Source organism: Humulus lupulus, chromosome 3 (genome assembly GCF_963169125.1).
Source record: "Humulus lupulus chromosome 3, drHumLupu1.1, whole genome shotgun sequence".
Classification (NCBI taxonomy): domain Eukaryota; kingdom Viridiplantae; phylum Streptophyta; class Magnoliopsida; order Rosales; family Cannabaceae; genus Humulus; species Humulus lupulus.
The window spans coordinates 278,985,272-279,002,467 of record NC_084795.1 but is presented as its reverse complement, the minus strand read 5'-3'; the positions used below and the strand labels follow the sequence as shown (position 1 = coordinate 279,002,467).

The 17,196-nt window shown below is 33.5% G+C and overlaps 2 protein-coding genes across 2 annotated transcripts; one reads left to right on the top strand and one right to left on the bottom strand.

Annotated features, from left to right (window-relative positions):
- Window positions 1–4,497: 4,497 nt before the first annotated feature.
- LOC133824537 (cytoplasmic tRNA 2-thiolation protein 2) lies at window positions 4,498–7,876 on the top strand. The gene is made up of 7 exons (XM_062257431.1): window positions 4,498–4,946; window positions 5,532–5,880; window positions 5,975–6,061; window positions 6,356–6,477; window positions 6,564–6,642; window positions 7,139–7,545; window positions 7,704–7,876. Exons 1-7 carry the CDS (start codon window positions 4,588–4,590, stop codon window positions 7,750–7,752), a joined length of 1,452 nt encoding a protein of 483 aa, XP_062113415.1. The 5' UTR covers window positions 4,498–4,587; the 3' UTR covers window positions 7,753–7,876.
- Window positions 7,877–9,807: 1,931 nt separating this feature from the next.
- On the bottom strand, window positions 9,808–12,545 carry LOC133824535 (protein N-terminal glutamine amidohydrolase). Its single transcript, XM_062257430.1, has 6 exons — window positions 12,393–12,545; window positions 11,926–12,031; window positions 11,471–11,548; window positions 11,192–11,322; window positions 10,858–10,982; window positions 9,808–10,337 (listed from the first exon to the last, which is right to left on the bottom strand). The coding sequence occupies exons 1-6, from the start codon at window positions 12,461–12,463 to the stop codon at window positions 10,180–10,182; spliced, it is 669 nt and encodes a 222-aa protein (XP_062113414.1). The 5' UTR covers window positions 12,464–12,545; the 3' UTR covers window positions 9,808–10,179.
- Between the last annotated feature and the right edge of the window lie 4,651 nt (window positions 12,546–17,196).

Sequence of the window (17,196 nt, the reverse complement as noted above, 5' to 3'; positions counted from 1 at the left end):
TCTTAACCAAAAATTGTAATCCCTAAACCGCTAATCATACTTAGTTACACGATTTTGGCCAAATGACTCGATTAGCGAGTTTAGCACTGTTTATAAGGCACGCCGTAACGGTCCCTGGAGTTTAGGGCGTTACAATAAAAACTCAAAGGGGAACTCGATATGCGTCAGATTTTTTTATGGAAAGATGACAGATGAGGACGTTGGGACTCTAAATTTTCTCAATTTTAAAAATCAAGTCTCTTCATTGATGTTTAATGTGTGGAATGATTTAATTGGTGGATTAGACCCTCGTTAATTTTGTGAAGAGGAAGCAAGCGTCCGACTAAATGACATTAACGACAGCGCCATTGAGAGGCTTCCCAAGTTTTTTTTAGTATTTTGTTCTTTTATTTTAGTTGGACTATTATTTTTTTATGTTTAGTACTATTACATTTTTATGTTGTTTTTAGTTTTTCTTTCGAATTTTGGACTTTTTAGACTTTAGGTTGTAAATATGAACCATGGAAATTGTGAAAACTGTTAAAAAAAATGTAAATTTAGGCAGGTTTCTATTTAAGATACGTCGCCCCTATTTAGAGCTGTAGCGCGGTGTTTGGCAGAGAGTAGTATTTCACGAAAGGCCATGGTGCCGCGACGCCCAAGACCTGAGCTGCGGCGCGCCTACCCAGAAAACAAAATCCACCGTACTAATGTGGTGGTTAAGTAAGTTTTCTTTTCTCTTTATCTTTTTAACACATTGGGGGCAATGTGTTATTTAGTTATTTTTGTTGTTTGTCATTTATTTTGAGCCTATTTGAAATTTCGTTATTTATCTTTCCCTTTGACGATTTCTTTTGAGCCTGTTTTACGCAGGGGGCAAAAGTGAAATTTCACGTTCAAAGCACAAACTACTATTTAAGAACCATTATGATGATTTTTGAAGAAAAACCCTACGGAGAGATTCAAGGAAACACTCTGTGGAGCAAAAAGCTTGGAGATCAACTAGTTATATCATTCTTCTTCTTCTTCTTCTTTTACTTTATCTTGTAGTGATGTTTATATTTAGTTGATGGATTTGATTATGTTTAGCATGAACTAATTTCTTATTCTTCTTGAAACCTTATGATTATCTAATGAAGATTTTATGAATTCCATATCGATATTGTGAATTATTTGATTTGTATTTAATACTTGTGAATGCTTGATCACCATTTACATGATTTATATGATTTTAACCTGAGATCTGAGAAGTGAATGATAAATATGTTATAGTCAAATAATCATAGATTTATATTGGATGAGAGTACCTGTTTGATTTGTGTAGCTTAGAGATTACGTGTTTAATGCCTGCAATAGGTTAGTTTGCCATAGAGATGTAGGAGACTGCTTATTGCAGAGAATTCTTACGCATAGTGCAAGCTCTAGAAAATCATTCATAGTATTTTCATATAAGGTTTGATGCAGTCGATAGAAGAGGGCTTTCGCCATTACAAAAGTGCACCGATGCTATGCGAATGTTGGCATACGGAGCGCCTAGCGATTACGTTGATGAGTATGCTCGAATTAGTGAAACCACTGCTATTGAATGCCTAGTCAATTTCGTTCAGGGAGTGAATGAGATTTTTGGGACCGAATATTTGAGACGACCCAATGTCGGGGACATTTGTCGCTTACTTCAAATGGGGGAGGTGCGTGGTTTTCCAAGCATGTTGTGAAGCATTGATTGTATGCATTGGGAATGGAAAAATTGCACAGTTGCATGGAAAAACCAATTCACGCTAGGTGATCACGGCAAGCCAACAATCATGCTTGAAGAAGTTGTGTCACAAGATCTCTGGATATGCCATGCATTTTTCGATGTTCCGAGATCCAATAATGATCTCAACGTGTTACATCAATCCCCATTATCCACTGGCATCTTACAAGGACAAGCTTTAAGAGTTGAGTTTATGATAAACTGCACACAATACAACAAGGGGTACTATCTAGCAGATGTTATCTATCTAGAGTGGGGTACATTTGTTAAAACTATCCCATCGCCTTGAGGAGAGAAAAGAAAATTATTTGTCTGATGCCAAGAAGCGGTACGAAAAGATGTTGAGTGAGCATTTAGAGTACTTCAATCTCGTTTTGCTATTGTTTGAGGACCAACACGTTTTTGGCAAAGATATGTTCGTAAAGATATTATGTATGCACACATCATATTGCACAACATTATTGTTGATAATGAAAGAGATGTACATGAGTGTTTATTTGATTTTAATTATGAAGAAGGTCCTGCCAACACCCTAATGGTTGAAGTATCGAATGAACCTATTTTTTATTTCCCGGCGATGCTTCAAAGAAATGCTGAAATTCATGACAGAAATATTCATCGCAATCTTCAAGCAGACTTGGACGAACACATATGATATAAATTTGAAAATCATATTGATTAGATATTTTTTTTAATTATGTCAGATTGATTAATTATTTTGTAATTTTATGAGCTAATTTTACATTTGGTGTAACTTAAAAAGTATGCAATATTTTTATATTAATTTATGAATTTTTAAAATTTAGCGTGAGAATATTTATAATTAAAAAATAATATATGAAAATTATATGTGGACCATGGTGGGCAAGTTTTGGAGTTGCCTACCAACGCGGGTGCCAACAACATTGCTTATATTCATGTGGGTCCCAAAGTCAACAAAGTACCATATATTTAACTCTATTTTTTGGCAATGATGTCCGCCATTGGCATCGTTGCTTTGTTTTTTCCTTTTTATTTTTAGTTAAGTTTGTATTAATTAAATCAAATATTATATTTGACATTTCTCCAAGATTGGCCGTGTAGCCTGTAATGGAGATGCTCTTAGAAGCATAAGTTACAATATTTCTAGTGTGATGTATGAAAAGAGATTACAATATTTCTAGTGTGATGTATGAAAAGAGAATAGCAGAGCAAACAAAGAAAACACATTACAAATTAATGTGTACATGGGCATGGCAAAGCAATACACGATGCAATCATAAATGTATGATCTATCCCAAATCAAGTATTGTTATGGAAGAAAGAAAACCAATAATTTAAGAATCTAAAACCATGAAACTATATAAAACTTAATTAGAGCATAATGTAAAATTAGAGAACACTATACTTATAAAACTATGATGAACCAAAACAACCAAAAGATAGTAACCAAAGCTGTGAAAATAGTAGAGTATTATAGGAACAAAAATCACCAACAAACCTGATATGAAGTCAGCAAATAACATATTTGATGTTATAAAAGGTGAGAACAAAAAATTAAGGTGCATGCCCCCCTTGTTTTTGTCCTTATAATTAAAACTCTAAAAATATAAAGGATTTATACTAATTTTGATTTTGTGTTGTACAAAATAGAACATAATAAAAGTCCAATTTTGGTCATATTTGAAAATATGACCAATTTATCCCTAAATATTATTAATTATTGAATTATAAAATATATATTAATATATTTAAAAATAGAAACTAAATAAAAATAAATTTTTAATTAATTTAGGTGTTGTTTGGTAACACTTAAAAAATAAATTTTTATTTAATTAATTAAAAATTTAACAATTAAACATAAAATGTGTTTGATAACTCTATTTTTATTTATTATTTTTTTAAATTTTAATTAAAATTCATTAAATTTTGAAAATAGAACTTTTCACTTTCAAATTTTTTTAAACTATTTTCGACTTTTCCTTTCTTTTTTTTCTTCTCTTCTTCAAATCATCATATTGTTAAACAAAAAATAAAAATAAAAGTTATCAAACACGTTTATTATTTTTTGTTTTTAAAAATAATAAAACAAAAATAGTTACCAAACATATTTTTATTTTTTAAAAATATAAAAACAAAAATAAAATTATATTTCTATTTTTGTGTTTAAAAAATTCAAAAACAAAATTTTTACCAAATACAATCTTATTTAAAAAAATATTAACTAGAAATCTCTCTCTTACTTCTTCCCTTTCATCTCTCACCATCAAACATAATGGTTTGCAGAAATTATTCAATCTAATTAGAATCGATCGATCCGATTACAACTGACCGACAAAAATTAAATATGCAATTATGATTAGATCAAATCAGATTTTGAAGATCCAAATTAGAATGAATCAATTGTTGAATGATATATGCAAAAATACAGTAAAATCAAATGAATACAATTGTATATATATTTAAAATATATTATTTAGAATTATGCTTATAATTTATGTTATATTTGCAGAGTACTCTAACATTTTGAATAAATTAGTATTTTTATTAATAATATTATGAATTTTTTTTTTGAATAAATTAAGTTAAATAAATGTTGAAAATTTATGTGTAAATCCAATAAGATCAAATACATAAATAAAAGTACACATTTAAGAGATAAAACCGATTAAATCCAATAAATAATTATACCTACAAATTAATTGGACGGGATGATAGTAAAAATCTTTAGATTACATAACTTAAAGATCGAACGAACACACCTAATCAAACAAATCAATAACGACCGTAGTTTAAAAGTTATCTCCATACATACTAGTTAGGTTCATGCCCTAACGTCCCAACCCTCCAACAGAGCTTTCAACTCCACAAAAATGGCCTGCACTAGTGGTTCAGGCTGCCAATCAAACTGCTACAAAAACGAAGAAGATGATCACGAACGAGGAGTAGTACCACCTCCAACACCACCGACCAATACCACTAAATCAGCCGCCGCCGCCGCTGCCCAACCCAATCCAATTGCAAACGGTAATCACCATGGTCTCTGCCTCAAGTGCAAGGCCAACCGGCCTATATCATCAGAATCCTCCGCCTCCGGCGATGACGCCAGGTTCTGCGGTGACTGCTTTCGAAGCAATCTGTTTGGAAAGTTTCGGCTGGCTGTCACCTCCAACGCCATGATTTCGCCCACTGATAAGGTCCTTGTTGCCTTCTCCGGTGGCCCTTCTTCCAGGTCGGTATCTACCTTGAATTTCTAAGCTATTCATATTGTAGGTTTACGAAATTCTAGGATGGGATGAAATTTTGTTTGGAACAGTAAGAAGCTTGAGTGTTGATATATATATATATATTATTTTTTGGTTCTTTTTCTTCTGTAAAAGCTGAATAACAATTTATTAAAATCCCATCTTTAATGGAAGGATTTGGAATTTGTTTCTACTTTTTCTGAGTACTAATGTGTTTATATATAAACTATAGGAATAGAACCCTTTTTCTTGTTCACAGCTTTCTCAACAACATTTAAATTGTTGATTTTTTTGTTTTGTGCAAGTCAAATGTTTGGTGAAATTACGCTCAATGAACATAGTAAGGAAAGCTCCATATATTTCATTAAAACAGAACAGAAAGCTAGCTTGCATTTCATTTATTTATGTTAATTGGTGCTTAGCATATTGACAATTTCTGCATAATGTTTTGTTGGAGTGTAATGTTACTGTTGTAGGGACCTTGGATTGGGTTCTTTCAGATTTTACATTGATTTAGGTCCCTTTTTTTTCCTTCAGAATTACATTGTAAGAAGAGGATATTTTTCTTTCAGGGTTGCTTTACAATTCGTACATGAGTTGCAGTACAAAGCACAGCAGAATTTTGATGCAAGTAGGGATAGATCATTGCCGGTCTTTGGTGTGGGAGTTGCTTTTATTGATGAAAGTGTTGCTTGGTCTGTTCCTTCTTATGAAGTTATTGAAGGAATCGAAGAGATCGGACAGATTGTGTCAAGTTTAGCCCCGCCAACCAAAGAATTATTTGTTTTCCCAATTGAAAGTCTCTTCTCATCCGAATCTACTGATGGAAAGGACCAACTGAGTAAATTGTTAGATGGTGTTACTGATACCACTGGTAAAGAAGATCTTTTGATTCATCTTAGGATGTTGTGCTTGCAAAAGGTTCGATTAAAGAAAAGAAAAATATATGTGAAAGAAAAATACTATATATGAAGAACTAAATGTTTATCCCAATATTTTGTTTGTGCTGCTGCAGATTGCTGCTGAAAATGGATACAACAGACTTGTGCTAGGTTCATGCACATCAAGGATAGCTTCCCATGTTCTTACAGCCACAGTCAAGGTTTGTTTATTTATTTATTTATTATTGTTATTAATGATCTAGAAGGTTTATGAACACTCCCTTAAAGTTACAGGGAAATTATAACTTAGAAAATCATAGATAACCACATTGGAGTCGTTTTATTGTGTTCTGATAGCTATATTTAAAGTTTCGAAGACGTACACAAAGCCAACATGTTGTCATGCACAAAACAGATTTATAATATTCCAATTGAAAAATTGAATGTTAGCAAATTTCTTCAGTCAGTCGTGGATTGCATTTGACCTTTATTCCCTCTTTACTTTTTTATTACAGGGGAAAGGATATTCCTTACCAGCAGATATTCAGTATGTTGATGCAAGGTGGAATGTCCCTGTAGTGCTTCCACTTCGAGATTGTCTATTAGATGAGCTTAACATGCTTTGTGACCTTGATGGGTTCGTATTAACTGTCTTCCACTACTTTATAAACTGTATCAAATTTGTATTTAGTAATGAGTCCAATTCTCAACTTGGCAGGGCAGCCTAAAGACTATTGAGTTGATTAGAAGTCCTTGCTCTGGAATCAATAGCTTGGTCTCGTCATTTGTGAAGTTGTTACAGGTATTCTTTGGCCTTGGTCTTTCTTAGTTTGCGTGAGCTCAAATATTCACTGAAAATGGTGTAGCACGCTCCACGCGTTTATAAAATAATGACTTCCACAATTTGCTTGTGCACAATAGTGTTATTAGTAGGACTAGGTACTACTGATGAACCTATAGTTTGATTTGGCACATTTTTGTTAAGTTTGCTTCACTGCCTTACATGGATCATGTGTGATCTATAAAAAATAATACCACCAATTTTTTCAGATGAGTTGATGAGATTGGTTTAAAAGTTTGAAATACCACAAGTTACTGGCTTTTTTTTTTCCCCTTCAAATAACTTGTTTGAGCTCACAGAATAGATTCACTTAAAAGGTCTTAAAATCAATAAAATGTGTGTATATGTATATATAAAGAACTTGACGGTCTATTTTAATTCTTGTCTCTTGAAGCTTCTTTCAAAGAGTTCTTACCAGCAATTCCCTAAGTGTTGTTGTAAACATTTTGTTCTTCAGGAGGAAAATCCTTCTCGGCAAAGCACGATTGTCAGAACAGCTGGAAAGCTCACTCCATTTGATTTCAACAGGATTCCTGAGATCATCGACACTAATGTTCCTTTGGCCACCCGAAGGCGTCAGAAGAGATATAATCTTAAGCCTAATGAATCAATTTCCTCAGAATCATTCTGCCCTATCTGCAATAGCCCACTCAGCAAATCTGAGCTGCTAAGCTCCACTGATGTGGGTGTGGGAGACTCGCACAAAAATTCTCATCTTTTTAGTGTCGAATGCTGCTCGAGTTGTCAGTTTCAGATTCTTCCTAAAGATCCCATATCTAAGGACAACTTCTACATGCTTTTACCGCAGCCATTAGTTTCAAAAGCCAAGCATAGCAGCAAATTGGGCAATCTCAGTATTCTAAGGTGAGAATTAGAATACATAAATATATAGTTTCATAGTGGTTTGTTTATCTAAAAGTTAATAAACACATATTCTAAGTTTATCATAATAATTATATTTATTAGTTTATCTCGGAAAGCTATGCATTCTGCTAATTTTGTTTTCTTTTTTTGGGTTTCAGAGAACAAATACAAGATTGCTTGCTTTCAGACAGTGAGGATGAAACATAATATTCATTGCTTGGCATTAAAGTTTTGATCGAAATCAAGGTTGCACTTTGAAAAATATTTGGAGACTTGGACAAGTAATATGTTTAGCAAAATTCAAAATTTATATATTTTTTATTTAACGACATAGGGGCTTATTTTTTTATTCTTGACAAAGAATCTCTATGCAAAAAAGAAACAATTTTTCTTTTTCCTCACTATATGGTTAACGAAAATTAGATTCTTTGAGCTAATACCTTCGATGAGTTATAATATGAAAATCAATGGGGGTGCTTAAAACTCACGTAAATAACCCAAGCAGGGTGGAAAAGTTAATATGTTTTTATGATTGTGACCTTGCTTTGGTAAAGTTCATACCAATCAACTGGGGCTATGCCAAAAAAAAAAATTCAATCCGTCCTAACCCGTAAAATCTAACATTCAAACTTTTGACAATCTGTTCAACTCGCCTAATTAAAATTTTTTATATATATATTTTAATTTTATATTTATTTAATTATTAATTATACATATATAAAATAAAATTCAAATTAAATGACGGCTAAAATAATTATTGTTTTCAAAATGTTACAATTTTATCCCCAATTTTTTTTTTTTGCAGTAAATATACTCAATATCTTTGTTGTTTAAATTCCCTTATAAGGCTGCTTTGTCAAAATAACTTGTACAGCTTAGCAAGATTACAACATAACTAATCTATCAAGATCTCAACAGAATACAGTTTTCAAACACTCAGTACATCAACTAGTATAAAAGGAAAAGGAAAAGCTTATCAAACAGATGTGAGAGCCTTCTTCAAGATCTGAAATTAAGCTCCAAGAATCCCCAAGTCAGAGAGTGTTTTCTCATCGTGAGGTTTTTGTACATAAAGAAAAAGAGAGAGTGTTAGTAAGAAAATTAAGATAAGAGTGAACAAAACAGAGAGCAAGATAGTTTTTTAGGCTTACCAGTCAGTGTTCTGTGACTCGGAACCTCCCTTTGTTGTACCCAATATCATGAATGTTGAATGAAAAGACTGAACTGCATCCCCGAGGCGAGCTCAACGAGGAAGTAGCCCATTTTTGGGGCGAACCTTGAAAATCTTTGTGTTTTCTTTACCCTCTTAATTTCTGTTGCATTTATGTGTAATTACATATCTCAAATCCCTTTTTTCTGGTTTTGCCCTAACAAAGTTTTGTTGCAGAGAGGTTTTCGAAGGTAGCTCATCTTTATGGAAAGGAGATAAACTTTGTTAGCTTTTGTTTAGGGTATTTTTCTACAGTTTGTATAGACACGTGGTGCTTTGTAAATTGCACATGTATCTAAAAGAAAGGTCTGTTTTGACCTTGGTTGACTAACTTTATTTAGTGGATTGGTGTAGGATAGGTTGGTAAAATCTAACCGTCTTCAAAATGTTACACTTTTATACTTACTTTTTAAAATTATTTTGAGGTATAATAAGAAAATGAAAAAAAATATAAAATTTTAGTTATTTTTACTTTCAAAATAATAAAAAAAAATTAATATTAATAAAATTAATCAAAATATTTAAAACTTCTATTTTTCCTTTACTTTTTTTTAAAAAAAATAATTTATATTTTAAATTGATGAAAATATATAAAATTTTCATTATTTTAAATCATTTTTATTAATTTTAATAAAATAATATTTATTAATGTTTAATTTAAAATAATTATTTTAAGAAAGAATAAAAAAGATAAAATAATTTAAAATTTAAAAAATAACTAAAATCTTTCTTATTATTTTTGTTTATCAAAGTGGCCATCAGTATTCCTTATTATATGAATAAACAAATGTCCCTCGAAAGCCTATTAGCTATTATTGTCTTCTATAGTTTTGCTTCTAAATTACTCAATTGATGCTTAAGAGTAATGCTAAATAGCATAGCTCATGAGGCAATTTATTTTTGGGGATCAGGAGATTATATTAGGTTGTGCACTGCCATTCATCAGAATTGGCTGATTTTTGCAGCCAGTAAAAAAGGCACAAACAAAACAAAACAGCCCAATAAAATGGTCCAAGAATCACATAAGGGTGTATTTCTTATAAACACAAAGATACCAAGAGACTTTTCACTTCATTTTTTGGCCCCAGAAGGAACATATTAACTCATTCCAATGGAACAGCAAATAGTAGAACTTCACATAGTTACTTCATCAGAGCCAGTACCTGATGAAAATTAATGGGGGCGAGTAACAGTTCATTCCGAATGAATTGTTTTATGGGAGCGGCTGTGGTAGGGTATACCCTATCGATTGGGTTCGATCATGACCGTTCATGATAGTACAGTTAGACATTTTACAGACAATGGCAGTAGCTGGCCAACAAACAATCCAAATATGATGCAGCATGGAACTCATTACATATTATCTTACAAAAGAAAAGAAAATGGCTATGCAAGTCCAGTTGATGCAAGAGTTGTGACATAGATCATGAAATTTGAGAAAAGAATTCCTCCAACTGATTCTCACCAATAACCACTCCAAGTTTCTCAGTGAAAACTGCACCCACCGAATCAGCTTCTACTGTTTTCAACGCGTCGGAAAGGTGGATTTCCATGTATTCATTTAGGTTGTGCACAGTTCCATCTGCACAGTTGAATAAAGTAAACTAAATATAATTTGAATTGAAGCTCATTAAGTCAGAACAGTTAACTAAGAAGAACACTAATTTACATTTACTATGGTTGTTCAATATAAAAATTCCTAAATTCAAGTCCCTAATGAAAAGGGTTCTCCTTTTCTTTTATGAAGTTCTCATTTCTTACTGAAGTGGGGGAGATTTGGGTGGTACAAGAATGATTCTCTCCAAGTTGAATGATGAGAATATATATATACATACATAGAGAATTAAGAAGCCATATTTTTCTGTGGATTATATGCTTCATCATCATTCTTTGTTTATCACATGGTAATACTAATCAGTAAATATAGGAGGGAAAAAAATGGCTACAGGAAAGTAACAGTTTACAGTCAAGCTAAACTGAATATACAATGAAGAGCTAAGGAGTTGCACATTATAATATACAGTCAAATGGCATAAGATTAGAAACAAAGTGTTGCTTAGTTGACACTGAAAAAGAATATTTTTAGCTGCTCTAGGATTTACCTTGGGCAACAATGGGATCATAAGTAGGGGGTTCAGCAGACCAGTTTCCAGCAGAATCTTTCATATGTCTTCTATCAGATGCAAAGCCAACAAGAAATATTGGAGCGTGCACAATCCGGAAAAATCTGATACAAGAAAAAGCAATATCTTAACGGAAGCTTTATCTAGTTCTGAATCAGAATGTACTTTTAAATCACCTTCTCTTTTTCTTTTCTTTTTTTGGATAAGTACAATAAAATCATAAATATATGAAATTGACAATAGCTACACATCCATACTCATTTGAAATGCAGTCATTTTCAATAAACAAGAAGCAAAACAATGTAGAAAATACCTTTGATACTCAGAAAAGAGCGAAAATGATGGCCGAACAGTTTCTGAAACATAGGTTGCTAAAGGAGAAGGTAATGAAAGACTAGAGTCTAAATCCCACACTAAGGGAGCAGAGCCACCTCCTTTTTTTCTCTACTAAGACAAATGAAATTCCCAGATCTTTTAAGTAAACAATTAACAGCAAATCAGCGAGAATTTCAAGAACAAATCAGTCTCTTGTGAGATTTACTATGGCAAATTTACATAACTTCCCCAACAGTGATGAAGATTATGATCCTACCTGTACGCAGATGACATGATAATCCCATAGAACAGCTCCATCTGCTCTGTTACTGGCCCTTTGACGCCATAAAGGAACCTAAAAACCAAAAAAGAAAAAGAATCAACTAACTTAACACTATATCTACTCAGTTCAAGTCAAGTCCTGCATTAACACAGATGAAAATCTCTCTTTAAATCCAAAAGATAAGACAAAAAGCAATGCCAACTTCCCATCCACCTTATTTGCTTAAACTTTTACAACAAGAGAATAGACAGCTCAATATCTACAACAGTCTGTATTTTTTTTTCATCTCTTCTATGTGCATTTGACTACAACAACAACTCAAGTATAATGCTCCAATTGTTAAAAGCAATGCTAAAATAAAGACTCAAACTCAGTGACAATTTTATAAAGACTTGGACTTTGGTGATAAATCAAGAAGAAAATATGGTACACATTAATCAAATACATGCCTGTTTCTTCTCGTTGGAGATAAAAACGACAAAAAGATCAGAGCCATCTGCCTCTGCTATCCCATCTTTACACAGTTTCTTGCCAAGCAAGTATACATTCTCCTCACTGCAAGCAAAAAGTCATAAAGCAACGACAACAAACATAAGAAAAAACACCAATCACAAGCTGCAACATAAAACAAATCCGATCAAATCAAATCCCATAAATTTAATTAACAATAAATCAAGATTACACTTTTAACACAAGCCTATAAAAGCTTCTCTTTTTCCCCAATATATTCTATTGCACAAAAAAATTAAAATTCCCCATCTATTTTTTAGACATTTAGAGAAATATCCATCATCAGAAATGGCATAAAGCTTCATCTAGTATGAATTCGCAATCGCTTGCTTATATACAAACATTTACAGTTAATCACAAAGAACAAAAAAGAAAAAAAAGGATCTTCAGACAGAATTGAAGGTACCAGTAAAAGGGTGTATGGTGGCACTGAGAAATGTCGAAAGAAGGTTTTGATTCCAAAGTTGAGGTCGCCATCTTGTTCTTATGTTCTTCGTCAAAAACTACAAACCGAGGTGTAACTTTATTAACAAAAGCTTCGATTATACTCTTCCATCTATGAGTTCTTTTTCCGTACGATCTAAAACGACGCCGTAAACTAGGATATATTATTTCTCCACTGTCACGTTGGCGGCATAAATACCTCATTTTTTACCCGTTAAAAACCAATTCTTTTATTTTTACGATAAAAATACTTAATATTCAATATATATTAAAGATAAATACTTAATATTTTTTCTTTGCGACGAAAATACCTAAAGTTGCTAAATCATTACTTTTATCAGTACCTCCTGTGTTGGAACTGTTAAGCATATTGATTAAGCGGACATTTGTTGTTATGTAATTGATCCATTTCATATTTATTTTTTTAAAAAAATATTTTAAATTAGAAAAATGAATTGAAAAGACATTTTAAATTATTACAAATTTAAAAAATACATATTTTGATAACAAAAATATATAAATTACAGAGTAATACATATCTGGTGAGTCAACACTTAACAGCTCCAGCAGATGAGGCATTGGAAAAAGTAATGTTTTTAAAACTTTAGGTATTTTTGCCGCAAAGAAAAAAAATTAGGTATTTATCATTAATATATATTAAATATTGAGTATTTTTCCGTAAAAATAAAAGATCAGATATTTAACTATAACAAGTGTAAAATATTGGGTATTTATGCTGCAAATATCCCAATAAACTAACTAAATTTTATTTATTTTTGGTAAAGGTTAAAAGATAGAGAATAAAAAAATTTGGAGAGAAAAAAAAGAAAATAAAAATGTATGTTTGGTAGGAGAGAAAAAATGATGAAAGAGAAAAATGAATGGATAAAATGAGGTAGGTTTCGTACCAAAATTTTATCTTCAATTTTGGATAGAAAAGTAGGTAGAAATATGCATATTGTTCAACATCTGACCATCCATATCGAACCCACCATCGAACCAAAATTTGATTATATTTCATATAACATCTGACTTACACCATCGAACCCCCATTGAGTATATACCTCAGACCATATATGACCTAACATATCGAATCCCCATCGAGCATGCATCGAACCCAATCAAACAATACCCTTGATCCCTTTCTCACCTAACCCCCATCGAGCAACCATCGAACTTGCATCACGCAAGCATTGAGCATCAACTCTATCGAACCTAACCTATCTATCGGCCCTAGCATCATCGAGCAAGAATCAAGCATGCATCGACCCCATTGAGCAAGCATCGAAGTAGCTATCTAACCATCGAGCAACATAAAATAACCCCTAGCAAACTACCCACTCTCAAATCGACATACCCAGACAAAAAAAAAACAAACAAACGACAACAATATACTCAATCAACCACATTTAGCTTAAAAAGGATTAAAAAAAACTTCAAAACCCCATCGGGCCACACATTCAATCCACATAAACAATGCAAGAACATTAAAAAAAACCCAATCAATTTGAGCCTAACCTTTACTCAAAGCCGAGGGTGAGAGGGAGAAGGCAAAGGCATAGGTAGAGCTTGATGGAGAAGCCAAGACGAGGAGATAGAAAGAGGCGAGACGACGAGAGGGAGGAGGTCAAGCCTTAGAGGGAGGAGGGGAGAGGGAGTCGGTGAGAGGGAGGAGGTGTCATGGGTATGGCGGGGGGAGAATCACCGAGAGAGAGAGAGAGAATAAAGACTCAAAATTTGGGGGAGAAAAAATGGTTGTGGTATTTTTGGGTATAATCAAATGAATTTGTATTATTTTGAAATGATTAGAATGCATAGGATTTTTTTATTTTATTTGTTTGCGAAAACGGAACATGTTCATTAACTAAAAGTGAAAGATGGGTACTACAAGAGGGGGTCCCTCCCTATGAAAAACAATGGCGTTTTGGATAGAAACTCTAGCTTTTTTTTTTTTGCCAAACATCAGCTAGGCTATTGTCTATTCTTCTAAGATAGTAAAAACTACAATAATTAAAATTAGAACTGAGCTTAAGTACTTCTTCCGAAAGACTCCATAGTGACCAATCTGGAATCTTGTTTCCTTCCACCAAGGAATTTGTTGCCACTAAATTATCAGTGAAAACAAGTATACATTGCCACCCATTCTCCAAAACCCAAAACAGAGCCATTTTGATTGCTAGCAGTTCACCTTGAGTAGCACTAACCACCTGCTTAAGATTTGTTTTCCCCTGCCATTCACTAACATTATTTTGAAATGCCACAACTGATAAACCCACTTTATTATCCTTATAAGACCCATGAACAAAAATGACCATGTCTATGTGTTCCTTAATATTGAAATTGCTACAGATCTGATTCTCCACTTCAGAATAATTAACACGTTCTCTCCTGCATAAAGCAAATTCTTCATGTCTTCTCCTAATACTTTTTGAAAGTAGTTTTGCTACTTCAATGACAAATCTATAGTATTTGTTATTAATAGAATAAAATCAATCACAGTTAATGAACAAAACAAACAACGAAACCTCAATTTCTCAACTAAAGTAAGATATTACAGATCTCATTTAGTTTAAGAATTTGAGAAGTACAAACATACAATCTATCATAGTATCACTATACAAATTGTTAATTGAATCAAGAAAGAGTAAATAATGGAAAAAGAAAAACATTAATCGAGCAAGCTTTATCAGACAACTCTATTTGAACTCCCTTCAAAGACTTGACTGAACTCCCTTCAGTTTTTGTCTGAACCAAGCTTTAGTTTTCTCTCTGATCTTCAACACCCAGCCAGATTTCTTCAGCTTCTTCTTCAACCTCAAGTTCTTCTACTTGAAACAACAAAGCTTGAACCAAGAACACATTAATCTAGGGTTTGTCCTATTAGAGTTAGTCAGATCTAATCAGCTCATTAGTCTATTTATAGTAAGAAAGCAAGATCAAGTCACATCACATAGTCACGTGAACTTACCAGCTGTACTGAACAACTTGTTACAAAATACAACTAACTAACCAATCAAATTTGCGGACAACACATATAACACGGTGATAAAACATAACCCAGCTCAAACAAAATAGCAAACATAATTTTTTCAAACAAGGCAAAGTCTAAATAGACATTAACACTTTCCATTGTATTTCTAAGCTTGGTCTAATTCCCTTCCTCTGGCACTCATTCCGAACTTTCCAAATTGTATCCATCACACATGCCATATATAAGATAAAATCTTGAATTACCTTGTTCTTTATGGAGGCCATCATGAATTCCACAAAATTTCTAAATGACTCTTCCATTATGCAATCAATTATGATATTTCTAGGACTAGCAAACTACAGAGCCTTTGCAGAAAGGACAATGCCAAAATACATGACTAATCGTTTCCTCCATTTCATCACAGATGACACAACTTTTTTCACTAACAAACTGGAGTTTGCTTCTAATTGGAAGAACTTCAGCAATTGTGCACCAAGGAACCATGCTCAGACGCAAGTACTCCAGGTTTCCGAATTTATTTCTACAACTCTGCCTTGTTATTAAACTGAGCTTTCTGATCTTCCAAATAAGCAGATTTGACAATGAAATGACCATCCACTCTAGCTTTCCAAATGACTTGATCCTCATCTCCACATTGCAATATCTAAATATTGCCTATATGCCTAGCCAATTGTTCTCCAAACACTGTATGTGTTTACCCTAAAAACGGTTGCAGATGACGTGGCAAGGATTTCTCACACGTAGTTGACACGTGGTAGAAGTACTGCTCGACTATCGACCAGAAGCACACTGCTTCGTCAGGGTTAATTTTTAGATACGACTAGGCTGGTCGTATAACTTGATTTATTTCCTTCTTAAACTGTAATCTTATAATAATTGCATTGAATATTTCTTCATTATTATCTTGATATGCGATTATTAAGGAAAGATAGGGCACGTTGGCATATGTAACCCTCCTTGAGCCTATAAATATACATGAAATAGCTCAAGGAAGGGATTTTTTTTTCCCTGAATATTTTTGCTAAGATAGAGAAAAAGAGAGAGCTATAGTGTGATTATCCATCGTTTTATTGTAATTCTCCCAAGGTTTGTGAAACTCAAGAACCCTAGTTCTTTGATCATGGCTTTGAGATTCAATCCTAATAATAACACTAAGTGGACGTAGGTCATTACCATCTTTTGGGGCCGAACCACTATAAATCCTTGGTGTTTTCTTCTCTTCCATTAGATCATCTTTCTTATTTGCCGTTTTATCCATTGTCGTATATTTGACTCCGTGTCGTTGGCCAAATCACGGGTCAACGTTCTGGTGCTTTCATTGAGAGTTTGACAAAAAACTGTGAAAAAAATCTAATAGCGAAAACATCCAAGAAGACTGGACAGGCTGCTGGCGCTGCACCATCCCAACCTCCTCCCCCAAATGTGGCCGAGAATGAACCACATTTGGAGTTTGATGAGGAGGAAATAGACTCTGAAACACTGAGGGCAACCCTAGGAGTGTTGCAAGATGAGTTGGCCAATCTGAGGGCCAATCAGGAGAATGCTGCGGAGACGATGGCGCTGCAGCAAAGGGAAATAGAACGCCAACGCCAAGAGCTGAGTGAGCTGCAGGCGGAAATGGATCGCCGGTAGAGGGATGCCATGGCTGCCCTTGAAGCAGCCATTCAACTGGCTAGGAGTCAAGCTGTACCAGCCTCCCAGCCAGATCAGCCACCAAGCGCACCACCTCAAAGAGGTCCCAATCCAAGCCCTCCGCTCCAGCCAACAAGCCTTC